The sequence below is a fragment of the Colletotrichum aenigma genome, assembly GCF_013390185.1.
Source record: "Colletotrichum aenigma strain Cg56 chromosome Unknown KSG_Cg56_contig01, whole genome shotgun sequence".
Lineage (NCBI taxonomy): Eukaryota > Fungi > Ascomycota > Sordariomycetes > Glomerellales > Glomerellaceae > Colletotrichum > Colletotrichum aenigma.
Genome location: NW_023500907.1, coordinates 1,011,225 through 1,036,307, shown reverse-complemented (window position 1 = coordinate 1,036,307; position 25,083 = coordinate 1,011,225). Strand labels below are relative to the sequence as shown.

Below are 25,083 nucleotides of genomic sequence, written 5' to 3'. Positions count from 1 at the left end.
TATCGCCGTTAGAAGTTGCTCAGTATCGCTGAAAGACGGAGTTTGGTATGAATCTGGTATGGTGAATTGCAAACGAAGCATTGAGAAAGGCTTAGAATGACCTCTTCCCGGAATAAGTGCAAAGGCTCAGTGCCCAGATGGTTGGAAGATCGACAGTTGCCGGGAAGTGAGTTCCGCGGAGGCCTGAATGCCAGATACTTGGCAAAGCCCGCCCGATTGAAATTCCATGGTACCAAAAGCACATGCACTTTGACTGCCCCAGTTGACCTAGGTAAGGTGTGAACAGCTTCATGGTCACGATCGGAGAGATGGTGCATCGCTCTTCCGACTTTTCCATGGGTCAATATCAGCTGAACTATGTAAGCCTTGCCGGTGGTCACTGCAGCCCGAGGACCGACTTCGGTTCATAGACCTTCCGAGAAAATTCAACGACGTCCCTGAGAAACGACGGAGAACACCCTAATCGTGACGACCTCGGAAAGTCATACCTCAAAAAGGGAATCATCGTCCGAAAAGTTTCATCTTGTTTCCATGTCCACCAATGGTTCAAACTTTCGCTCGAAGTCAATGTGCACTGACTACATTTCGCCCAGGTTTCTAAGATTCGTCTCAACCTCCATCGCCAATCCCGTTGCATCAATCTTCCCGGGAAGCTGAGCACCATTCCATTTTGCCACCTGTTCCGCGGCATACAAAACAGCTTCAATTGATGCCACGGATATCCCAAGCCCCATGGAACCTTTGAAGTGACTCTTTGCCTGCCTCGTTGCCCCTATTGCGGCTACCGCACCGGCAATGGTGATTTCGCATAAAGGGAGACTTTGAGTTCTCTCGGAGCCTCCAATCAGGAAACCAAATACCGCAATGTTCGCGATGTATGCTGGTAGACGTGAGCTTGATGAGCCAAAGCGAGATGGCAACCACTGACTAATTTCTGGGAAGACCTCACCCATCACACGATGAACTTCGGCGTTTCCCACAGCGTGGTAAATGGCTTCGTTGGTTTGGATTCCTTTCTTGAACCAGTCGGCATCTGTGATCAAAGGTCTTGATGACATGTCATCAATCGTGTGGCATATCGTCTCGCTGGGGGTAAAGCTTGCCTGTCAATCTGATTCGACATGCTTATACCGACCTCTCGGAGCTCTCCGATCAATCCCAGACATGCGGGAACACATTGTGGCAGTCCAGTAAACGGCCAATTTAGGTCGAGGGCAAGCTTAAATGACGCGAACAACATCTTCGTTTCGTCGACGTCTCTCGCTTTGGCCAGATCATGGAATAGTTTAGGTACTGCATCACCACGGCGTTGAGCGCAAAGCATTGAGGCCTATGGTTGCCATTAGCACTGCGTCCCTTTATTTGATAGAGAAAAATCGTAACTCACAATTATATCAGGCGCAACAGGCGCAATAGCTCCGCCGTCCACAAGTTCCAGATGTCGCACTAGGTAATGAAAAACGGTCTCATCGTAAGGTGATGCATCAGCTGCCAGATTGGCATTTGTGTACTTGTCATTGAATTCTTTTGCAGCGTCGGACATTGTGACTTTGTGATGAGAAACGATGCCACGGGCTTGGGGAAACTGGGAGTGCCACAGTACCAGGAGTCTTCCGTAATTATATCGATCTGCATCTCCGTCCAAGTGGCTTATGATTGGTAGTTCATCAAATTCAATGCCTGAAGAGTGAGATGGCGGGTGAAGTTTCATCTTCCAGACTTGGATTTGCGACATCTTCCACGGAAACCAAACCAAAAACGCGTAGTCAAGCAGTGGGCCTTATCTCGCATATTTCAACGCCGAAACATAAAAACCATTTCACTGTTGCCATAATCACCTCTGAAATACTGAGAGTATCAGCCAGAACGTGACTGGCATCATTACTGTTATCATGGCCCAAACCTCCGACGATTCAAACGCATATGACTATCATGGCCATGTACCCAAACAAGGAAAGTAGTATCCTTGGGCCGACGCCCCGAATTGCATAATGACGACATTTTACAGGGTGGCAACGTTTCGGAGACATTGACGACAGCGACCTGTACAAGTATTCAACAACTATTGTGACAAACCCGGAACTTCAGCCGCTTTGGAAAGCTTGGAAAGCAAATCTCGAAGTCCCGTTTCATGGCATCACTTGCGATGGCCGTAAACAGGAGGGACTCTATGTTTTACGGGATGAGGTGGCTCCAACACAAAATATAGTAGCTCGATGGCTGTGCATGAGAAACAAGAGTGTGGCTGATAGACTCCAGGTGCAAGCAGCCCGGACGTTGTTGCAGGTTCTGAGCCCTAGCGAGAAAAGTTGCATCTCGCACAGCCTTGATTCCGAGGACTGGTAAGTCAGGATGTCAAATCCAACCTGGGAAGTGCTAACTGAAAACGCAAATCTATAATAGGAGAAAATGGATGAACCCCGAATTCATGTTGTTCAAGTGTGGCCTACGTCTCGAAGATTTGGAAGAAGCGAAAATCGAATCCATCATGAACCTGGTGCAGAGTTCCCTCCGCGACAAGGGGTTCGACAAAGTCAGAGGTGCAATGAAGACCAACAAGTTTCTCGGTGAACTTTGCCATAAGAAGGCGATTTTGAACGAATACAGCTATTTGTAAGTGAAACCAGATATCGACGACCGATCTGACATGACTCTTGGCGGCATAGCTTCGTGATCTTCGGAGAACCTTCAGAGACAGAATCCTGGTCATATATGCTTTTCGGCCACCATCTTGCTCTCAATGTTTTCATCGCTCGACAGCAGATGGTCGTCGGCCCAGTCTTTCTCGGGGCCGAGCCAAGTGTATGTCAGCCACGGACGTTGACTGAGAGTAAACGTGCGAGTTGGGAGGTTGCTTACATACGAGCAGATTATCGACGATGGCCCGGATAAAGGGATAACGCTGTGTGCGGAGGGTAGCGCATTGGGTTTCATTGGGTTTACGGCTAATGGTGTCGCTTTCGCCGGCAATGCAAAAGAAAGCGCAACTATATTCCGGATTGCACAACTCAGCCATGCCAGAGGGTCGATGGAACCCGGCTGATCAGGTGCGCGTATCGAGCACCGGTCATAAATCTAGGCTAACATACACGCGCAGAGACATCTGGCTGGCGCCTTTCAAGACAACCGAGTTATCCCTTACGAAGGCGTCCTAGCCACCGACATGACCATCGAGCAGCGGGAATTGCTTTTGTCAATCATTTCCTCCTGTACGCTTCTTCCGCCAGGGCCACTTGAGTTCCGGCTAGCAGACATTCGCGAACACCTTTCGGAAACCTATTTCTGCTGGATAGGCGGCTTTAGCTCGACAGACCCTTTCTACTATCGAATCCAGAGTCCGGTTACGCTGTTTGAGTTTGACCATCACTCCGGAGTCTTCCTTACGAACGACGAACCTGCAAAATACCATATTCATACGATTCAGAGGCTTCCCAATGGCAATGACTATGGATGATCATTGAGAGAACTGCTCAGGGAAGAGACGGAGGAAGACGAACCTGAGTACAAGGTCTGGCCAGGAAACCCATGGGTGTGCGACAGGGATTGAGGCAATTAGTTTCGTCTGATGTAGCTAAGCATTGCAAACAGATCAGCCCACGAGTTGGTGTCTACTTGTGTAGATTTAACTTTGTTTCCCTTACGTCGCGTGCGTACCACCGTCGAGTCGATTCGATGCTTGGCCATCCACCTAGGACCGAGAGAGAAACGATCGACAGGTAGTTCGGCAGCTCTGAGAGCCCGTGCATTTTTTTATGCGAACTCCTTTATCAGCGAAGCTTCGCCCTGATCAACATAATTCCTTTCCTCGCATCAAATCTGCCTCTGATGATTTCTTGTGGACGCTGCAATCACTTATATGAAATGCCTGATACGTCCGGTTCACCTTTCAATCATCACCACCGACCGAAGCGAGTGGCTCGAGCTTGCGACTACTGCCGTAAGAAGAGGGTACGTGGGAATGACTTTGCTCTCAACTACATAAGATCGTTGTGCTTACCTACTCGCGCCGACAGTTGAAATGCACTTCTGGCCAGCGGCCCTGCCTCAATTGCCAGCTTTACAATACACAGTGCATCATTTCTTCGGACCGAGGAAGGCGGCGTTCAATTCTAAATAGCTCGAGACATTCTGAACATGGCAACGAGGTTGCTGGAAGCACCATTCATGTCGGCGGTCACGAAACGGCGTATCAACACGACGATTCCAGCGTGTGTCTTTCGATAAACCCTGCGGCGGAAACAAGCCCAACGTTTGAAAGCCAAGCGGTGATGGCGCCTTCATGGTCTCATTACGCCGGGCTCCACGGCGAAACAGTATCACAACGTGCCCGTCATGACTTTCGCCACTCCGGAGATGCAGTACCACCCGACTTGTGGGATTTTGACAGCAAAACTTCAGAAGAGTTCTTCGATATTAACACAGACCTCCTGGCTCCGGAGGTCGAGGCCGAGACAGACTTACGGGCCCAGCCACCTCCAAACGGCGAACTCGATAATTTCCCATCAATTTCCCCTGGAGTATCGGCTTCCAAGCCTTCTGCACAGAATTTGACCAGAGGCAAAGTGTCCAGCATAGAAACTCTACGGGGTGAAGGCGGGTATCCAAATTCACAATCCCACGCGGTGCCTCCCGCCGTCTATATTCGGCAGAATGAAACTCAGGGCCAACATCTCGGTGAGTGAATTGCCAAAGCTACAACATGTCACAATCCCCAACTGAACTATTAACACGTTGCCTGACTACCAGGTGGAAGCTCAGTTGCTGCTACCCTTGCTATTTGCCTAGCAGACGGTCTCAAAAGCCAGCATCTTCCTCTAGAGCCTGAAAAACTCCGCTTTCTCGTCGAAGCAGGTCCACAAATTGAAGAAATTGGTCTTTCGTCGTTACAAAGTCTTTCTTCGCAGTCAAGGAAGTCACTGCCACCTCGAGGAACAGCCTTTTCCAGCTTGCAAGGTTGGTTGACCATAAACATGAGAAACTTCTGGCGTGTGGCTGATATTCTCTCTCCATGCGTAGCATACTTCCGCAACATCAATGCCACTCTGCCCATATTAGATGAGGACCTGTTTATGGTCCGGGCTGAGATGTTTTACACTTACGAGCGCACCCAGCTTGATACTTTTGACTACTGCATGTTCTACCTTGCAATCTCTATAGGAGCTCTCAGTGACAGAGACGGGACATCTAAGCCATGCGGAGATGGCGATGAGCTCTGCTCTGCCTGCTACCGACAAGCCTGGTCCATAATGCTGGACTCGCTCGCAGCCCCCTGTGAAGCCTCGCTACAAATTATACTACTTCACGTGAGTTTGCTACGTTAGGGTACGCCTGAGTTCAAGAAATAAATTCTCACAAGTAGTCGGGTTATAGGTCGTATATCAACTTTACTTTGGTAGGTGCGGAATTGCATGGGTGTTTTGCGGCCTTGCAGTCCGCATCGCACAGTCTCTAGGTTTGCACCAGAGAAATCCACCAGATGTTGGGTTTTCCGAGCGCCGCCGCGCCATTCGCACCCGCCTATGGTTCTTGACTTTTGGTCTCGATGCGTGAGCTGAGCCTGACATGATACTTCTTCAAAATTCTCCTCTTAACGTGCTGCAATAGGAACCTATCACTGTCTCAAGGACGCTCACCTGGGACATCAAGCGAAGTATTCGAAAAGTTCATGGTCATTGACCACCAACCCTTCACCGAGCTCGAAGCGAGTCCTGGATTCCTAGATATCGTTCAGTGGTGGTATTTGTTACACCAAATTCAGAATCAATTCTGTTTTGTGATGCAATCGGATTGCTCAGCTATTTCTAGGTTTCAGAGAATTTCTCAGGTGGACCAACGCCTAGCAACTTGGAAGGAAGGTTTGCTGGTCGCGTGTCGCCCAGAAGGTGTGGTATTGTCGCCGATGGATACCCACCCGCACGTCTTCTTGCTTCACATAGACTATTACAACTTTCTTCGCACGATTCACTTGTCGATCGTTGTCCTGAGGTCGGCGTTTTGCGACTCAGAAGAACCTGAGCCTTCGCGGTTTCAGGCGAGCGAGGCCATATGTGTTGAAGCCGCGAGATCTTTTATCAAGGCCCTCAACAAGTGTGTATAACCTTCTAACTGAAAGGCCTTGACTGACAACTGATTTATTGCTGACGAATTGATCGAGCAGCATGGGAGATACCAATGTGAAGACGCACACCCTTCTGTAAGTTCATCTGACAACCTGAAGCTGCCTGGCGATGATCTAATGCCTTCCAGATTTCAGTCTACCAATTACATGGCTGCAATCGCTGTTTTGTATAGAAGCATCATGAAATACCCGTCAAATATGTCATCAAGAGCAGACATCGAATATTTGCGGGCGGGAAAGGTACATCTGGAGAGGGACATGCCTGCAAACATTATTGGCCCAGCGGTCAAAGCGTTGTTTGACGAAATGCTGTCTTCCGCAGAAGTAATGGTGTCGAAGCATACCTGCTACTAGCGGTTGTACTGAAGTTGCAACGTCTAGTGAGGCAGGGATTATCGTCCTGAACTCAAAAGACGGCTTGGTGGCGAATATAGCGTTGAAAATCTCTATTCGAAGAGTGAGCAACTCGTGGACCTGTGTTCACCCTTTGGTGACAGACATGCCGAAGATTCGAAGTCGCATCCGGGCCGCACATTCATCAGATCGGCAATGTCTGGCATGTAACACACTAGTAGATATGCTCAGCGACACCGTTCGACGAGATTGGGCCGCTGCGGAATGGCACTGTCTTACGTGACGAATGTTGGTTCGATCTTGATGTCCGCTAGGAGCGCAATCTGGAACACCGCCGGCTGGAGTAGTTGCCAGGGAATGGTTTCCTTGTGACTCCAGGGCAACCAAGAAATAACTAAACAGGCTTACCAAACCGCTGTAAGACCCTTTAAATATCGTAATAGATCGAAGGTTGAACTCTTCTTCAACAACATTTACATACGCTCCTTTTTTGGCTACTGTTTAAAATGGGGCAATTCTGGTCCTCATCTCCCTCAGCATATGAGGGTTGCGGGGCACTCGCCGACCTATCCAGTCTGGAGCTCATCTACCAAGGGAGCGGCACAGGGCCGGTCGATTGCCAACGTCGATGTAACGCGATCCCTCGAGACTTTTCCATCATTCTCGACACCTCCTGCTACTGCTCCAAGCCAGGCACAACCATTGTCTTTGACGGCTCCGTGGCCTTGGAGAATACCCGATGTAACCAATACACATGCCAGGAGTCCTATCCGCCCTTCGGCAATCCCAAGTGTGGTGGTGTGATTACAGCGTCATCCTCGGCTTCATCAAGTGCAGGTTGTCCCATCGCAATTTACACCACCCTGTACTCCGTGTATGGAATTCGGGCAGCTTCTACGAGGACTGCAACGTTTTGCTCTGCATCTCTGAGCTCGTCAACTGCTTCTACCTTGACGACAAGCACGTCTAGCGCTTCGAGCAGTCCGTCTTCGTCGTCCGCAGGAACTACTTCCACAACAAATATTTCCACTTCCAGCACAGCCAATTCAGGTACGGAGGTATCTTCGACAACTTCAAACTCAGAATCAATCAGTTTGATTACTTCATTCTCCATGCCATCAATTGCTAGCAGTACTTCCTCAACACCCGCTTCTCTTGGTGCCAACTCGGGATCAAGCCTGCCTGCTTCAGATACCAGTACCACGGCCGCCCCAGTCCTTACCAGTAAAACCACCTCTGTATCAACTATAACCAGCTCTGAAATCCTCCCTCCAGGCTCCTTCTCTTCGATATCAGTATCAACTGGTGGTGCTGCCACGGCGATTTCGTCGTTTCTTCCAACTGTTTCCATCTCTTTTGTTAGTATCGATAGCACGACCAGCTTTTCTTCTTCTTTCACCATCAGCTTGCCATCGGGTAGTCAATCGATGGGTGTGCTTACCAGTCTGACACCTGGAACTTCTTCACCAACAATGGTAATCAGCACCCCGCGTTTCTTCCCAAACTCGACTACTTCCGCAGGATCGTTTACAATCCTGTCAATCAATACCAACAGCTTGGAACCAACAACCACTCAACGCCTTGAATTAACAAGTAATTCCGGGTCCACTCCAGGTAGTACACGACTGGGCACAACGCTTGAGGCGACCTCATTTCTGTCTTCCGCTTCCGTCGCTTCAGCTTCTTTCTCGACCTCGCCCACTTCCTCTCTTATCGCAACCTCTTCTATTGTCTCGCCTTTAACTTTCTCCGCAACTTCATCGTCGGCGATGGCATCGTCGTCAATCTCGGGACTTTCGACTCTTCTGGAAATCGAGACGTCTACCACCACGGGGGCATCGACAGGGAGCACAACCAGTTCTGATCAGGGAACCGTCTCAATTCCATCTTTATCAGCAGCACAGCTTTTCAAAATAACTGTCATCCCACTGAACCCATCCACAACCGCGCGGAGTTAATGATGCAAGCCGCCTTCAAGGGCTACGAAGACCTCCAATGCGAGAAAAAATAGCCGCTACATACAGCTTAGCAAAGTGATAAGAGCTCCACGACGCAGCCTGGTCTCTTATAGTGTTTTTGAGGACTATGAGTTCGAATTCAACAATGTCTGACTTCTTTGATGGTCCCGGAATGGGTCGTGTGAAGGCCGCTTGAAATCGGCAGTCTAGGGCCGAATGATGGAGTGGGGCCGTCGTGGCGGGGAGCCCGAGAAATAAGGCGCCCCGATCTCATCGACTGCCGGACACCGAGACAACACCGACGTACGGGTAATGAGGCGGGGAACCTTGATTGAACTGTAACTATCAACCTCCTTTTTTACAAATGAAAGCTTTTTGTCCATCGGACGGAGTACTCCAAGAACCCGACATCTTGTACTTAAAGCCGGTAATTATCTTCCTAAACAACACGCTGTTCCCATAACACCAGGCCTTACCAACTTCTGGTTCAATCCCTCCGTCCGAGCTTTACACCATTTTCAGGAATTCATTTCATCTACTGATTTTAACCCGAGCCTTGAACATGAAGGTTGCTGTTGCTGGCGCAGGCGACATCGCCAAATACCTCGTTGAGGCGCTTCGTAACCAGGACTACGATGTAGTCATCTTGACTCGCAGTCCAAAGCCTTTCTTCGAGAAGCTTGAACAACGCACTACGGACTATTCCCTTGAGAGTATTCTATCGCATCTTGTCGATTGCGATGCTCTTATTTCGTCCATCACGGGCTACGCCACCGACTTCGTGCGTATCCACCTCGACATGCTTGAGGCTTGCCGCACCTCTCCTCGGTGCAAAATATTTCTCCCCTCAGTATGGGTGGGCAACTACGAACAGGTTCCCGATCAGCCCCTCTATGTCGGCGATGACCTCAGCATCATTCTCAACAAACTTCGGGGCCAAGATGGGGTCAAGTGGACGTTCTTCTGCCAAGGATGGATGTCTGACTATCTCCTCCCTACTTCGCAGCGACACTTTGCCGATTACGACGATCGATGGGTTCAGAACTATGAGAAAAATGAATTCACCCTGTACGGCAACGGATCTCAGAAGGTCGATTTCACTTCGGCTAAAGATGCAACTCGCGCCGTAGCTGTTCTCCTCGGTCATGATCCGTCCACCTGGGAGAACTTCACCTGTGTTTCTGGTCAGCAAATGACCTGGCTCGAGCTTTCAGAACTTGGGAAGCTCAGGTTTGCCGAATATAAAGTTGTCAAGAAGTCGCTCGCCCAGAGCATCAAGCAGTTGGTGGCGAAGGAAAGCGACGCAAGCGTTGCGGTGGCCGTCTATGAGATCATGGGTCACAGCGAAGCACTGGAGTTTTCTCCTTCCAAGATCGCTGAGCATAGGGAAAGGTATTTCAAAGGTCTGAAGTTCAGAACAGTGGCCGAACTCCTAGACGAAGCTGCAGCTCAACCTACAAGCATCGCATGAGGTAGCTTCGTATTGGGACTAGGATTGGTTTGTGACTTTGCTTTTGATCGGATTCCTCTTGCCAGCATGGAATGTTGATGGAAATTCAAGAGAGTGGGCAATCTTCGTCTTCCGTCTCTTCAATCTACGGCGATGAGGGCTTCCTCAAAGAACGGCCACGTGACGGAGTCTTGTCACATACCATAACGTCCCAATAACAGATTGCCGGGGCATTTTCGGAACTTACAAATTCAAACGTCTTGTTTCGAAAATAGTGTTCAGGAACATCGAAGTTCGAACTATCTATCGGCTATCACTAGTCTTTCTTAGGGAACGGCTTGTGTCCGTACACAGACAATCCGTCATAATAACCGTGAAGCTTTGTGTTTTTCACATCATTCCTGCCTTGAGCGCAGAAAACCAATGTCTCGTCGCGAGTCCAGTCCAGCACGCGCGTGAACAGTCCGAGTGACAACCCCTCAAGGCCGGGGAACAACGACTCTTGAACCCAGCCACCGACCTCCTTCCACTTCGGATCCTTAGGCCAGTCATTAAGTGGGTGCTTGCACTTTGTCACTGTGACATTTTCAAATCCTGCTTCTTCCAAGAACTGAGGAAATTGACGGGCGATGGTGACGGATCGACCTGTCTTCTCGAAGGCTTCCAGCATGAGACGTGACCATTTCGAGATTGGGGAATCCTCTGGGACGCTGCCATCGTCGCAGAGAATAGGGTATATAGTATCGTGAATCTCAAAGTAGCCACCGGTTTCGAGGTTGTTATAAGCCTGCTCGATAGCGCTAGGCCAGTCGGAGAATGATCCCATCATGTTGCGTGCAAAAATGAAGTCGAATGGCTCAGACCAAGTCCACTCTTTCTCCAGGTCATCGACCTCAAATATGCAGTTAAGAGGGACGTACGTGGGTTGAATTGGGCTAAGGTCAGCACCAATCACCTGCGCTTCAGGGTGAGTGTCGGCGTAGTCCATAGCCCACACGCCTGTTCCAGTACCGATGTCGAGGACCCTTCTAGCACCATCATCCTTAGGGCACAGGCAGAACTTCCCGTCCCAGATTATCGTCCACATATGATTGACGAGGTCCAGTCGCTCCTGTTCCAAAGCGTCGTTCGGCACCACATATTTTCCATCGTTGAGTCTGTGGTACGTGCGGCCATTCTCGCGCCGGTAGTCTAGAATACTGGATCGCAGGGACGCATGGGATTCATCGGTTGAGTGTCCGGAAATTGAGGACCCGTCGTTATCGTTGCCATTGGGCGCATTTTGTCCTCCTTGGTCTTGGTCGTCTGCTTCGAGCGTACCGACCACACTGGCTTGAACCTGAGCTCCAGCCTGTGTAGCCGGCGGCGAAGCTAACTGAGCCGCAGTGGGGGAGGCCGGCCCAGTACTCGGCTGAGATTGTTGTTGATCGGACATGATTGAACTAGAGGCTTCGCACCAATTGAAATGTAATGTGATAGATTTCAGGAACATACGTGACTCGCACGAGAAAATAAGAGTTAATAAGGAGGGAGAAAAGAGGAACTTGGCGCTCGCTCAGGTTGTCTTACCCCTCTTCACCGGGATTCTCGCTACCGCTGTTTCCCCTGTCGACTGCGTGTGTTTGTTCCAACAACCGTTCCAACAGCATCACATTATTGGCTGCCTCGGCAGCAACCTCGTCACAAACATTTAGACCATTTGCCGAATGGAGCGATGGGTGCTTGAAAACCGATGATTTATGATGATTAATGTGGAGGTTTGATACAAAGGGACCATTCAAGGGTCTAGTTAGACAGCACTTGCATATTGCTTGGATCTCGACTTTGTGTCTTGAGAGCTGCCGTACCTTGGCGAGGGGTTGGTATGGAAATAACCAGGAGTTACGCTATCTCGTCGCAACACTTGCCCATCGTGGTAGGCAATGAATGCGAGAACATCTGTGATTTCCCAAATCACAGTGCGAGCTTGCTTAATCGATATTCGGCTTCAAACATTCAATACATGCCAAGAAGATCCCAGTATGGCCATAAAACTAGTGAGGTGGTTCTCACAAACACTGCTACACTACAAAACGGTTCTTTTATGTGGTTGATGAACTGAAAACATTTTAATTCAGTTTCCCGTGTGGTTTGAAGTGTCGGGACTCAACTTCACTGCGCTCAGCGGCCGGGAACGTGGAAAATCGGCAAGGGATGTATGATCTTTGGCTTCATTTCCATGAGGCTAATCGTCTTGAAGACATGAAGTAATTCAAGCTATATTCGCGAATCCGACGTTGCTTGAATCCTTTCATACGGCGCACGTAAGCCCATTGCATGGATAATACGCAACCCTGGCCCATGAACCCGAGACAGCGAATCGCATTCAAAGTTGATTGATGAGTGTCTTGACAATTCCCGCTCCACTAGCTGCTGGCCTTGTATATGAAAAGTTTTCCGGTATTCCCGATGTAGACGTACAAGATCTTTGCGGCGTAGGGCGTAGCTGCAAGATCCGATAGCTCAAGGTCTGGATCTGACAAAATTGATTGCCACAGTCGCAAGCCCGGTCGAACACCAACATATGGGACAGTATAATAAGTCAGCTGCAAAGTGTTAACGGCAAGAGACCATCTAAGTGCATCTCTCGGAAGGTGGTTACTAACTACTAGGTAGGTTATGAATATGATTATTGAATAGATTTTGAGCGAATTGATTAGATTGAAAGCCAAGCAGGGCACTCCGGTCATCGCTGTCCTACCCCTAGGACATCTGTTTCATTGTCCACATTTTGCGATGTGATATCTAATTTTCCCTTCCGCGGGACCACCAGAAAGTCGCTCCGAGTGTTTCCCTTGTCCATGTTCTCCAGGAGTCGGCAAAGCCTAGTACGTGGTACTCAAGGCAGTCGTGCACCTAGCTTGTGGGCCTTAAGTATTCAGTGCCTGAATTGGACTGGTTCAACGATCCCACCCTCATGCAAGCTTCTCGTTCAGCAATGCAGTTTTTGATCACTTTGGTATCATTTGAAAAATTGTACGAGGCAGGATGCCTTAGCTGTTTCTCTAATCATTAAGTCTGGCCACCCGCCGCCTGCGCCCCTCGCTTAGCCTAAGGAAGGGGCGGTCCGCTCCCGCTCTGCACCCATCAGCCCCAGGCAGCGAACGGCGTCCAAAGTTCAGAACTCTTCATCTTCCCCGGGCGTCCACCTGGTGGATACCTAGCAGCGCGGGATGCCTAATTCAGGCATAGAAAGTCTTTTCTTGACCTAGCTGCCGTGAGGTGTAGTGGAAGGATCTAGCGCCGCAGGGGTCCTGGATCTGATAAGATCATAAGGTTGGTAGCCACAGCCCCGAAATCCACAAATGCACGCGCAAATGGATAATGTCAGCCTCACAGGACTAGCGGCGGGTTGTGTCTTCAATGCATTTCATGAGTGTAAGTCTTTAGTCTAATGGTAGTCCAGCTCTTCCAACTTGAATAATAGCCTATGAAATAAGGCAAATCACGTAAACAGTGCAGTCTGCTTTTGAATGAGTTCACAGAAGTCTAGAGTTTGTGCCACTTCTCATTTAGGAATTGAGGTCTAAAAGTCAGTCTACTGTCTGCGTGTCGGCCCCAAATACACCCACTTGAGCCAAGATAGGAATCACGCCATGGGATGAGACACCAAACACGTTTGCATCAATCAGCACTCCTTCTTCGTGAAACAGGCAACAATTTTATTGCTGTGCCTCTCGTATGGATCAAAACCAGGCGACGTTGAATCCTCCTTCATTAGCGAATTGTCTAGTTGAACGATCGTCCAGCTCCTTCTTCGAGGGACCAGGATGTAAGTACGCAGCTATTGGAGCTCCCGTGTCTCGGCAAGATGGCATTTGACTCCCCAAGAAACCTTTACGCAATTGTAACTTCTTTCATAAAGGATTTATGAGAGGTTATTGGCGTTGAGCACCTCAACGCCAACGTTGCCAAGCGAAGGACTCCATGGACATCATTAGGAAATCTGGGTAGTTTAGGCAGACAAGGCAGTAATCATTCACGTCATGGCTGTACGCATTGATACCAGAGACACTTAAATCGGTAGGTATCATCTTCGAGGTATAAAAGAGACGAGTTTGCCCGTCTTATTGAGTTTGGAAGCATCATCAACCTCAACTCAAAAACCATCACTGCCCACACGAAATCACACAAATCTTCAAGCCTCAGCCAACCCAACCTCATCAAACCCAACCTTATCCAGTCCAACGTCATTGTCAAAATTCAGATCCAATCTCTTGTAAGATCTCCGTAACTCAAGTCCTGGCTTTTAACTAAAAGCTAAGGCCATCTTCGCTGCCATTGTAGGCTTCGTTGCTGCAACGCCTACTCCTGAGAACACTCAGCCTGCCTCACCCTCTTACGCCGACTTCCCCGAAGGAATCTTGCCTCTCGATTTCAGCACAGCCGTTGAGGCTCGAGGCAACGCTCTCCAGAAGCCCTATTGCCCGGGTGAAAATTCCCCGAATTGCATCCAGATACAAGGACAGGTCTGCATCTGGGGTTGCGGCCTTCACAAGAACTTCCAGTGTCTCGTCGGATGCCCTGCAGAGACTCACGCCAACTGTGTGGATTGGTGCTAGATGGTCTAAGATTCGGAAACACATAGGCGGGACGGTAGAAATGGAGGGGAGGAACTGTTGGGGCTAGATTGGACAAAGGTTCAAGATCACCAGAAGACTAGAATAAGATAGAACAATGCCACACACTTGATTGAAAATATGTACCCTCATGTGGCTTTCTGGAAACCATGGGAGTTCATCGCGGCTTTCTTTGTTGAGATGGAAATAGTACTGAGACTGGTGATATGATATGAACGAGTCGTCTTGTATCCCCCGAGCTTTCATGCCCTTAAATACTGCGCTCCGTCGTGACGAAAAAGTTTATCTCTTAGGGTTTTCTTTCCTTTTTGGCTTCTAGTTATTCTTCGGGATGTTACAGTATTCTTTCTTTTTTCTTTTCTTATTTTTTTTTAATCTTTTCTTAAAAAGTGCTCTTGACATAAGTTACACAGGAGTCGCGCGGCACTTGTTGGAATATACTTATTCCAGCAGGTGTTAAACCATAGACGAGGAGCGCGACCGGCAGGCACGTCACCAGCCCGTCTCTAACATCGATGCCCTCAGCTACGTCAGTCAGTGATGTACCATCGTACCTGCATACCTATAGAATAGAGACTCAGCGGGAAAACAAGATTTTGTTGTGAGAGCGTGAGAATAGCGTGACTGTCACCAAGCCTGGCCCTGTGAGGTCCGAGGACTCCTGCATCGCCACCCTCTTGAATTGCCGTAGTGACTTGGTAAAATACAGAACATCATTGCCTAAAATAAACAAACGATTTGCAACCTTGGATGCATTGGATACATTTCGCCATCAAGTTGACACGAAATTCAACCAAAGCTCGCCATCTGTATGGATGAGCGTTGTGACAATTCAGATGGGACACGGCGCAATCAACTTCGGTGAGACATCTTCACCGAAACCATGGAAGCTAAAAAGTCGGACAGAATCGCCGAATCGGCAGCGAGAGTGCCATCCATGATTCGCAATTGCCCCACGTTGTCTCCTCACCGCGCGCACGGCAATTCGTCCCAAGCGATCCTCATTTCCCGTGCTGCAAAGCTGCCCTGGAAAATTCAGGGATCACCTCGACTACACTCTATCGGCGTAGCGTCTAAACCAGTAAACAAAGCAACATCAAACCAGGGCACCGGTGGCACCAATTGGTGCGATTTTTGGCGGAGCAAGCCTCGGCTTCCCTCTTAGGCCCCGACGGGAACCTTATCCCCGCCGGACATCTCACCGATCACAGCTGTTTTCAGAGACGAGCGATTGAATTGAATGACGTCCTCCCAGGGTTCTCAGCCAGGGTGGTGCTCAGTCACTCAGTGCAGAATTCACGCTTGGCGATGAATAACGGCGCAACCGTTGCTCCCCTGCCATTCTCCGATCCTCCCAACCTCCGCTAAAAGCCGGGCTGGTCATCAATTATGATTCCGAACAGTGGACATTTGTAATCAGGCAAAAGACGTTGACCCCGGAGGAAGCTTAAATCTTAAAAAGATCTAAGGGTTGTCCGTTCCCCCTCCCGTGCCTGGCCTGGAATCGTCCGTCCGGTCTCATCCCCGTTTGTGCAGCTCTCAATCGACCAAGCTCCGGATCTTCAAGCAAAACACAACTCAAGATGCTCAGCAAGACGATTGCCACGGCCGTCCTCGGCCTCGCCTCCCTGGCCTCCGCCGCGAATAACTGCCCCGTTGCCGACGTTTCCGCGATCGCTCACACCGGCACTCCGGTCGGCGAGACGGTTCCCTACAACGGACGTAAGTGATCATCTCTCCGCGACGTGCCCGATAACGGTGCACCGGGCTCACTTCATCGCAGTCAACATCTACGTCTCTAAGCCTAAGGGACACAGCGCCCGTGGGAACAAGACTTCTGTCGGCGTTCTCTACCTCACCGACGTTTACGGTGTCCAGTTGGCGCAGAACACGCTGTAAGCATTCAATCGCCGTCTCGTCCGCGGTACCTTGCGCGGCATTCGGTCCGCGTCGTGAATCCATGAATGCTGACGCAACACATAGGTTGACTGACAGCTTCGCCCGCGCCGGATACATCTCCGTTGCCCCCGATTTGTTCGACGGCAAGCCCGCGCCCAACGACATCAACGTCCCGGGCTTCAACACCACGCAGTTCCTTGCCGCCCACGGCCCCAACGTGACGGACCCCATCATCGCCAACGCCGTCAAGTACCTCAAGGAGGAGCTCGGCGTCAGTAAGGTCGCTGTGACGGGATACTGCTTCGGTGGCCGCTATGCTTTCCGCGAGCTTGCGGCGGGCAAGGGCGCCAATGTCGCTTTCGCTGCGCACCCAAGCCTGCTGACTGACGATGAGATCAAGGCCATCACTGGTCCCGCCAGTGTCGCTGCTGCCCGTACGTCATTGTCTTTCCTGAACGCGTCGATGTTCGATATGAGGAACGCATCACTAACCTTGATTTGTGTTCAGAGAACGACAACCTCATGCCTGCCGCGCGCCGCGCCGAGATCGAGGCCCTCCTCGGCGCGACCGGCCAGCCCTTCTCGCTTGCGCTGTACGGCGGCACCTCGCATGGCTTCGGTGTTCGGGCCAACATCTCGGACCCTCAGCAGAAGTACGGCAAGGAGGAGGCTTTCTTCCAGGCAGTTCGCTTCTTCGACACTTGGGCTTAAATCCGATTCTGTAAATAGCTTGAAGTATTTGTTCAGAATACAAATCCATGTTTGAACCCGTCTGTCCATCGGCTCGTACGGTTTCCGGTGCGCGTAATCCGGCGTGCTGGATTCCTGTTTTGTATATTGCAGCGACTTTCAGCGACTTTGATTGTCCAAATCAGCCGATGACATGATTTTCAAGCCATGAGGGTAGGGCGTTCTGAGAAGAGTAATGCACGTACGCAGCTGCTGGGATAGTGTTGAGCTTTTGAATTGTGTTTGAAGCCTTATCTTCATCCAGTATTCCATCGGCGGCTCCACACCTGAAACAGTCAGCAGACAACTCATGATGATGAGATGTTTTCATTGTACTTTTGTTGTTGATGATCTTATCGATGAATCGTGAGGCCGAGGAGGATCGATCTTTGATGCAGAGGCATGTCCTTTTCGGCTGGATGTACTGAGTGACATGGAGATCATACTGCTGAATATGCTGACGTGAAAGAAGGATAGAGTTAGTAGCGGCAAGAGTCCGCGGAATTGTTGGAAAGGTTCCACTGAAGTCTCCAAACCTGCCTCGAACCCTTCGTCCGATCTTGCAACTCCGGACACAAGCAGGGGCATATTTCCCCCCCTAGCGCGGATCACTTCATGATTGCATGCCGTTTTCCGCAGGGGTAGGCCAGCAGGTTTTAGATTCCGTGGCCCGCGGCGAAGGGATGGTGACATATCCAGTGTCAAATCAGCCTTACCAGTCAAGCAATGGTCGGAGCTCAGGTCACTTAAACTTCCACCCCACTTGCTCGGTTTCGCTTTCGGGGGCGTTCAGAGTTAGATCCGGCCGTTTCAGAACCACCGGATGAAGAAGACATGGCCCTGCTTGGATCTTTAACGCCAGACGAGTGTGCCTTGCCTATCTACCGTTGATTTCTATGCATACTACCGGATCTGGAATATGTGCCAACTAGCCGCCAGATTGCCGCGGGGATGTTGGTTTCGGCCGACGACGGACGAGCCGTGCATGGAAGATTTGTACGTCGCCCGAGTCGAGTCAACTCAAAGACAGCCGACTTGGGGAATATTTACGGAAGCTAGAGTATAATAATTAAGGTGGCGATTTGGTAGCAACATGTGGTGCAAACTCTGTCCTACAGTTACTTGTCGTACTCGTAAAGACTAAAGCATAGTATTCCAATACTGTGGCGCGTGCGATGGATAGTCTACCGTGTGAAGTTGAATTTGGGAATTGTATTCATCAGATTTTGATATCATAACTAAAGCTGTATCGTCCGGTCACTGATGAAGGCCAGTGGCCACTGTATCATGTCTTTCCAGCTTGCATCTAAATCGCACACTATCGCCCGAGCCGCGTTGACGCCCCATCCCTGCATGAACCACGTGCTGTTCTCTGTTGAGTGGACAGCGACGGAGTAATACGCCAGCAATGTCAAGGCGGCTGGGTCTCGATTCCGCATGAGCTGCATGTACTCCTCCGATAGACTGGTGGGCCATGTTAGACCAACCCGCAACTCTGGGAACGCTGTCGTGTTGGTGGCGTGGTCGATCCATTCCAGCAAATTTGATGTTTCCCTGGCGACAATGTCTTTACTGTACTCGTCGGCATCGGTGTTCGGTAGTTTGGCTGAGAAGGTATTTAGGTGTTGTTTGACGGCGTCCAGTAATGGTGTAGATGCCGGCGTGACTACTTCATGGAAGAAGTTTTTGAAAGGCCCCGCTTGAATGATGGGTTGTGATGAGGACAGAATGTTACTCATTCCTCTCACCAGTAAGAAGACGTCAATAACGTCGTCGACTGTTGGCGCCTGGTGTCCTTGGGGCCCGCTCCTCTGGTAAGGAAATGTAGAAAATGCGCTGATGAGCAGCAATGAAGAGCCTGCGAAGAGAGGGTGGCAATTATCGGGCGTGATTTGGGTGAGGGTCTCACGCATGCCAGCAATTGCATCGTTCTGGTGTTGTGAGGCGTGCAGCGCATACGATTCGCGTTGCTCTGGATGTAAGTGGCCGAGGTGTAGTGCGCTGATGGCCAGCACTTGGTGCATCAGGAACATGTAGGTGAGGCCCAGCTTCGGGACCTCAAACTGCCAGATGTTGCTCGCATCCGATGACCTCGGCATCGTGAGGGACGTTGTCGTCGAGTAGTGGTGCATGAGCTCCAGATCTGTGATCCACTTGCTCAGATGAATCGATTCCACCGGACCGGTAGAGAACTTGACAAAGTACGGGAACGGATCGGGGCTTGAAGCCGCTATTGAAGATTGCCGCCTGCCCCCTCCTGATGAAGAGGCCTGGTCACTGATGAAGTCGATGGGTAAGTTCAGCGTGGAGTCCAGCAAGCTCGGTGGTGTGAGTGAGTGAGCCGTCGGACTAATCGATGAGGCGGTCGTCTTGCGGCTGCCACTGGACCCTTTGCGCGTTGACGTCTTTCGCTGCAGACTTGAAGCTCTAGTCACTGGCCCAGCCTGAGGCCCTGATGGCTCCCAACTCATACTGTTGGAGTCACTTGAGGCCGGCTGGCCTGATGTCGCACCCTCGACAAGACTGCATTGGGTATTGTGTCTGATGCAGGCGCCACATGGCTTGTTCTCATCGCACTGAGTGAAAAGACGTCAGCCAACCGCGATGACATATGAGTGTGGTAATACGAGTATGCAGGTTTGGTTGGTGAGGGGGGTAGTATGTACTTTGACACGCCGCTGTTTACATCTGGCACAGCCACCGCGAGACTTCTTGTATCCAAGACGCGGCATCTTCTCCAGCGACACAGGACTTTCAAGTGGCGGTCTAAACAGCCTTTTGTCACCCTGACCCCGACTCTCGCTCTCCCTCTCTTCCTAGACGGGCGAAGCGTGGAATTCTGCACACGTCGTACGTAGTTGAGTGGGCAGTCCGTAACTGGCTGGAACGCCCGGGAGTCCGAATGAGAGCCAGAAGGCCGCTTCCCCCTTTCGTGGCACTTCGGCCCCCTGCTTGGGGAAAGGCAACGAACCCGTAGCAGGGGATGGTAAGCCGACGAATCGGTTGGCGTCCAGAAACACAAGAGACGTCAGCAGGATGCAGCTGCTTATGGATTTCTCCAGCGGCGCGGTCCGTTAGAAGGTAGGCACCAGGTGCGCAGCGAGTGTCGTGTGTGGTTGGAAGCTCGATAAGTTGAGAAGACCGAAAGCGAATTTGTGGGGATGTGAGGAGAAGGTAATGGATGGCGATTTGATCGGGAGTTGGGCGCCGGGGCCGGTTACGGTCGGGTGCTCCTTTCTGGCTTCGGTAGTTGAAGTAAACGGCTCGGTAGCTTTCGTACAGGATTGCTGAAGTCTGGACGGTCTGGTTGACGCCTCAACATGCAGAGCAAGGCCACTTGGTTATATCATGAGGATGGAAACAGGTAGAACGGGGAAGCTGGGTATTGGGATTCTCGGGGAGACTGAGCGAGTACGCCCCGTTGGGCTGGGCTGGGCTGGCCGGGGCGGGTATTGAGGAAAAACTCGAGCAGTTTAAACTGCGCCTTGCTGACGAGTCAACACGAAGCACGGGCGCGTGCGTCAGAAACACCTACTGAAGAGCCAGCCGGTACGGATAAGGAATGGTGTGGGCGTGAAGAAAGTGAAACGGGTACAGAGAGTATCTGGGCTGTTCCTATTGGAGGCTAGGGGAAGGGGAGACAAGGAATAGGGGTACGGATGGGCAGGAGAAGTGGGTGAAATAGAGCGGCAAAAGTGTATGTGCGTGTCGTACGGCTTCGTTTCGTCTAAGCATTCGAGGGCCGCAGCACCGCTTCTCGATGGCTTGAGCTTCCAGGGTGCCACGAGGAGCTACAGGTACATCCGCTAAAGACTCAACGTTGAGCTCATCTCTACATAGTATGTCCATGCTGATCCATCCGTCCCGTCATATCGCATGGCACGTCTCTGTGGCTCGGGAATTGCAAACATGCCCAGCCACGAGAGTCTACTGCGTGGAGGGGTTAGGCTGTCCACAAAGCCTCCATCAACACGGCATGGATTGCGTGGGTTCTGATGCTCTACATAGTACAATGCAAGATGATGAACATCCCCGGCCCAATCCCGGAGGTGTGTGTGATGGCATCTGTCATGAAGGTTCCTGCCAGAGCTCCCGCCTGGTCTGTGCATACGTCGTATTTCCAGGGGTGACCTCTAATGAATTACTCAAATCGCCCTTTGGCTTTCGGGGTTAACGGGGTGTGGGTGTGAGCTTGACTCCAGCATCCCCCAACCTGTTCCTGGCTCCCCCCTGTGTCCATCAATTCAATTCCATCTTGACGCCTGTCAGCCCGGCAGCAAGGCACACTTTCTGCCCTGTATATCTGACCTTTAGGGGGCCGATTATACTATCTGTAAGGCTGGTTAGTGTCGCCGAGTGCTTTCCTGTTTGCAACGTAAGTTTAAAGAGTATCCATCCGGGCCGTACCAAGACCATGTTCAATCGATGGCTTCATGCGCTAATTTCCCCCGTGCTTACTGGCGGTCCGGATAAATCATGTCAGAGGAAATCACCACCGCGCTAATTCGTCAACGGCGCCAAATCACTAGCCACATTGTCGGAGAGCTGTGAAGAAACCGAGACCGAAGGACCCTGAGAGATGTTCTAGAAGCTCTGCCGGACATCTCGTCCGCCCCGAACATCACAGCCCAGCGGAGCCGAAGGGATCACAGCCAACATCCAGAGAGATGACAACAAAGTCAGAATCATTGGATGATGGGTTCGTCGTATTCCTTTCCCCCGACATACTTTGATGGCATCTCAACTACAACAGCACAGCGCCGTGGCTGAGCTGCTCAATTTGCAACTTTTCTCTCCGCGTATTTGCGCCCACACCGTCTGTAATATCAACATGCGCGTGGTGTCGCGTCTAATCCAGACGCGGTCTTGTATCTCGGCAGACATTTCTTTCTTCCTCACCTTGAGTCTTCATGATGCTATTCTCGTTTTCGTTAACCAGTCGGACGATAGGAGAAAGATCAAGCACGTTGATGCTACGGGCCGGGCCTCCTGAAACACCCTGATCGACAGGTCCCGAACAGGTTAACTAGAAGCCACGATGACAACCTCAAAAGCAGAGGCCATCATAGATCGGCATGATATGAGGTTATCCCAACTCTGGCTCGGGAACCCACACATGCATCGTCCGCTGTCCTCCGCCAAGACAACAAGGAACGGCTGTCAAGCAAATCAGAAAGTTTCTTTACGCGTAATGCTTAGCGCCCGTCTATCTGTGGCAACCAAGCCTCTGCATGGTATCCTTGAGATGCACGCATGCATCGTGCGTTTGCTGGCCCGGATAAATCCGTCGAAAACATAGGGGACTGCGGCGGTACGAAGGATCGACCAAGCACCTGACATACAGTCTTTAAACAATGTTGAGCCGCCGACAGGGACGCCTTGATCAGAGCTATCCTCGCTCGTCTGTCTGAAAGTTTAATGTTACCGCAAGTTGTCTACACCGTTCCTCCAATCTGACGCGGGTTATCGGGCAGTTGCGACTTACCGCGTGAAGTCGGATGGCATTTCCGAACCGGATCCAGGATAGAACTGCGATTTGAGGTTCTTTTTGCGTCCTCCGATATACGCTCTACAGATCACGAGGCTGAAGAATTGTGGCTACGTGTTTTGGATCTGCGGGCGCCGTGAATACGCATCACACGCCTTGTCAATATATAGCTTGGCAAATGCCAAGCCCGGATCTGCCTTGGCCTGATCTTGATTATCGCATAGACTGCGTGTTTGTTCTATACAGGCCTTCAATCTGTCTACTTCATGTATTTCTCCATTGAGTCTTTATGACTCAACGACGCTGGGCAGCAGCGTCACTTCATGCGCTTTGCGCGGCCTCGCCACTCTAGGAAGCTCAGGAGAAAGCCACGTGCTCAATGTGCGAAGAGCATCTCAACGACGAATCTAGGAAAATCAAATCGTGTATCGAAACCAAGGCACGTTGTCGGCTAGCTCTGCCTCCATCGCCTTTTGCTCTTCCGTCAGTTCCTGTACGCCAGCTTCCCTGGCAACAAGGTCTCGGCGAGCGTTTTCCCGACGGCACCAAGTCGTCATGAACAAAGTCAAGAAGAATGCCATGCTGATTTCAACGCATTAGCAACGGCAAAACATTTGGGTGTTGGATGCCCTCACCTGACAAAGCCGATGAGAATACTGTGTCCGGTGGTGTATCGCGGTCCGTCTCGGGAGAGGTAGACATAGGAAGCGATGATGCCGCCACAGTTACCACCCATCACCTGCATTGCAATACCCGTTCCTCTCTTGAGACTGCCGCCAATATTGCTACTGTTCCAAGCCATACCAAGAGGAATTTGGGGGTATATTCCTACGGGAGCGGTCAGCTACCTGTGCCCAAAGGGGTGATGAAGCTTCTGTTATCTTACCAATGGCCGCGAAGACGGTCCCGGCGTACTGCGCAGAGGAGTTCCTGGTAGCCACCAAAAGGGAGAATCCCAGGATTCCGACGAGCTGGAAACCCAGCAGAAACACACCACGCTGCCTGATCCTATCGGCGTACCAACTCGCAATGATGGTAAAGAAGCAAGCGCAAACATATGGAGGAACACTCATCAACTGCGCATTGTTTGATGTGTAACCCATATTCTTAATGATGGTCGGCAGGAAGAGCGCAATCGAGTAGATGGGGCAGAAGCCGGCCATGCAAATAAGCATGTGGATGTAGATCTTCCAATCCTTGATGGCCTGCCACACATACTTGACGTTGAACTCGTTGGACAAATGTCCCGATTCTTCTTGGAGCCGTCTTTGGACCTCCGTCCGTTCCTTTTCACTGAGAAATCGAGCGCTAGAAAACGGTCAGATCAGGGTTCAGAATAGAGGCTGCAGCCCAACTTACGTGGCCGGGTAGTCGTAAATGGCCCAATAGGCAGTGAACGAGACTAAAATGCTCAGAATTCCCTCCAAGATGAAGATCCATGCCCATGCGGAAAGGCCCCCGACACCATGCATCTCTGCAATGCCTCGCGCAAGGATACCACCAAAGGCGCCAGCCAATGTTGCGGCCGAGAAGAACAGTGCCATTCTGAAGCCGCACTCGTGTCGGCAGTACCACTGCGTGATGTAGTAGTTGACTCCGGGAAACAGCCCTCCCTCGAATATCCCTAGAATCACTCGAGTGGCCATAAGCCCTGAGTAGTCCTTGACGAAACCTTGTCCAATCATTGCCGCCGACCAGCAAACCATGATGAAGGTGAGCCAGATGGAAGGCCTAAGGCGTTTCATCATCATGTTGCTCGGAATTTCAGCCGCGATATAGAACGGGAACAGAACCGCCAGACAATCATTGTATTGTATTCCATGCAAATTCAGGTCCTGCTCGAGGTGATCGAGTCGGGCGTTCCCGATGTTCGTCCGATCTAAGAAGCATAATCTGTACTGTAAATGAACATTGCATATTCCCGAGACTGTGGGAAATTGTGGGAACATCGATCGATGTAACGAACTTACAGGTAGATCAGCGACATGAACGGGATGATGTGCCAATCAAGCTTCCTCAAAAGCTTTTTGGTGGAGTGCATGTCCCATGTTTGCGACTCTGCGAGCTCGACCGACTCTGCTCGAGTTGCCGTCTTTTCCGACTTCAAAGCGCTGTCGGTGTCCATGGTGAAATGTCACTGGATATCGTAGCATACCAAAGACTGAACGACGACGAGTGATGGGCAGACGGCCTGGATACAAGTATTCAACATTTCCGCGGAGGAAAACGACTGCCGAGGCCAAGCTTTTAACCCCCATACTCTACCCCGATGCCAATGTTGCCAATGTTGAGTGATCCCCTCCCTGTCAGCATCAAAAAGAGGCGTCTTATCAAAGCCCTAGCAAATTGCCACCCGCGCGCCCAGTAGATCTTACTGAGACATGAGGGACTAGACCTGAAGGATCACTGATGGAACATGCAGGTCAGACAGGAGGTCGTACAGGTGTCGCTTTCTGGCCAATTGATCC

At 50.8% G+C, this 25,083-nt stretch overlaps 6 protein-coding genes across 6 annotated transcripts; 3 read left to right on the top strand and 3 right to left on the bottom strand.

The window, feature by feature from the left end:
• Positions 1-1,932: 1,932 nt before the first annotated feature.
• CGCA056_v000277 (uncharacterized protein) lies at positions 1,933-3,454 on the top strand (the record flags this gene model as incomplete). Its single annotated transcript, XM_037315538.1, has 6 exons — positions 1,933-1,957; positions 2,009-2,187; positions 2,260-2,342; positions 2,404-2,613; positions 2,667-2,802; positions 3,098-3,454. The coding sequence occupies 6 exons, from the start codon at positions 1,933-1,935 to the stop codon at positions 3,452-3,454; spliced, it is 990 nt and encodes a 329-aa protein (XP_037185905.1).
• Positions 3,455-8,992: 5,538 nt separating this feature from the next.
• Positions 8,993-9,901, top strand: swnR-2 (Oxidoreductase swnR; the record flags this gene model as incomplete). Its single annotated transcript, XM_037315537.1, has 1 exon — positions 8,993-9,901. The coding sequence occupies one exon, from the start codon at positions 8,993-8,995 to the stop codon at positions 9,899-9,901; it is 909 nt and encodes a 302-aa protein (XP_037185904.1).
• Positions 9,902-10,196: 295 nt separating this feature from the next.
• Positions 10,197-11,315, bottom strand: tdiE-6 (putative methyltransferase tdiE; the record flags this gene model as incomplete). The annotated part of the gene is made up of 1 exon (XM_037315536.1): positions 10,197-11,315. One exon carries the CDS (start codon positions 11,313-11,315, stop codon positions 10,197-10,199), a length of 1,119 nt encoding a protein of 372 aa, XP_037185903.1.
• A 4,767-nt stretch (positions 11,316-16,082) lies between these two features.
• On the top strand, positions 16,083-17,109 carry tropI-4 (Hydrolase tropI; the record flags this gene model as incomplete). The annotated part of the gene is made up of 4 exons (XM_037315535.1): positions 16,083-16,221; positions 16,283-16,394; positions 16,483-16,832; positions 16,907-17,109. 4 exons carry the CDS (start codon positions 16,083-16,085, stop codon positions 17,107-17,109), a joined length of 804 nt encoding a protein of 267 aa, XP_037185902.1.
• Positions 17,110-18,365: 1,256 nt separating this feature from the next.
• Positions 18,366-19,598, bottom strand: CGCA056_v000273 (Sterol uptake control protein 2; the record flags this gene model as incomplete). The annotated part of the gene is made up of 1 exon (XM_037315534.1): positions 18,366-19,598. The coding sequence occupies one exon, from the start codon at positions 19,596-19,598 to the stop codon at positions 18,366-18,368; it is 1,233 nt and encodes a 410-aa protein (XP_037185901.1).
• Positions 19,599-23,031: 3,433 nt separating this feature from the next.
• On the bottom strand, positions 23,032-24,740 carry CGCA056_v000272 (putative transporter; the record flags this gene model as incomplete). The annotated part of the gene is made up of 5 exons (XM_037315533.1): positions 23,032-23,197; positions 23,251-23,443; positions 23,502-23,923; positions 23,975-24,508; positions 24,586-24,740. 5 exons carry the CDS (start codon positions 24,738-24,740, stop codon positions 23,032-23,034), a joined length of 1,470 nt encoding a protein of 489 aa, XP_037185900.1.
• Between the last annotated feature and the right edge of the window lie 343 nt (positions 24,741-25,083).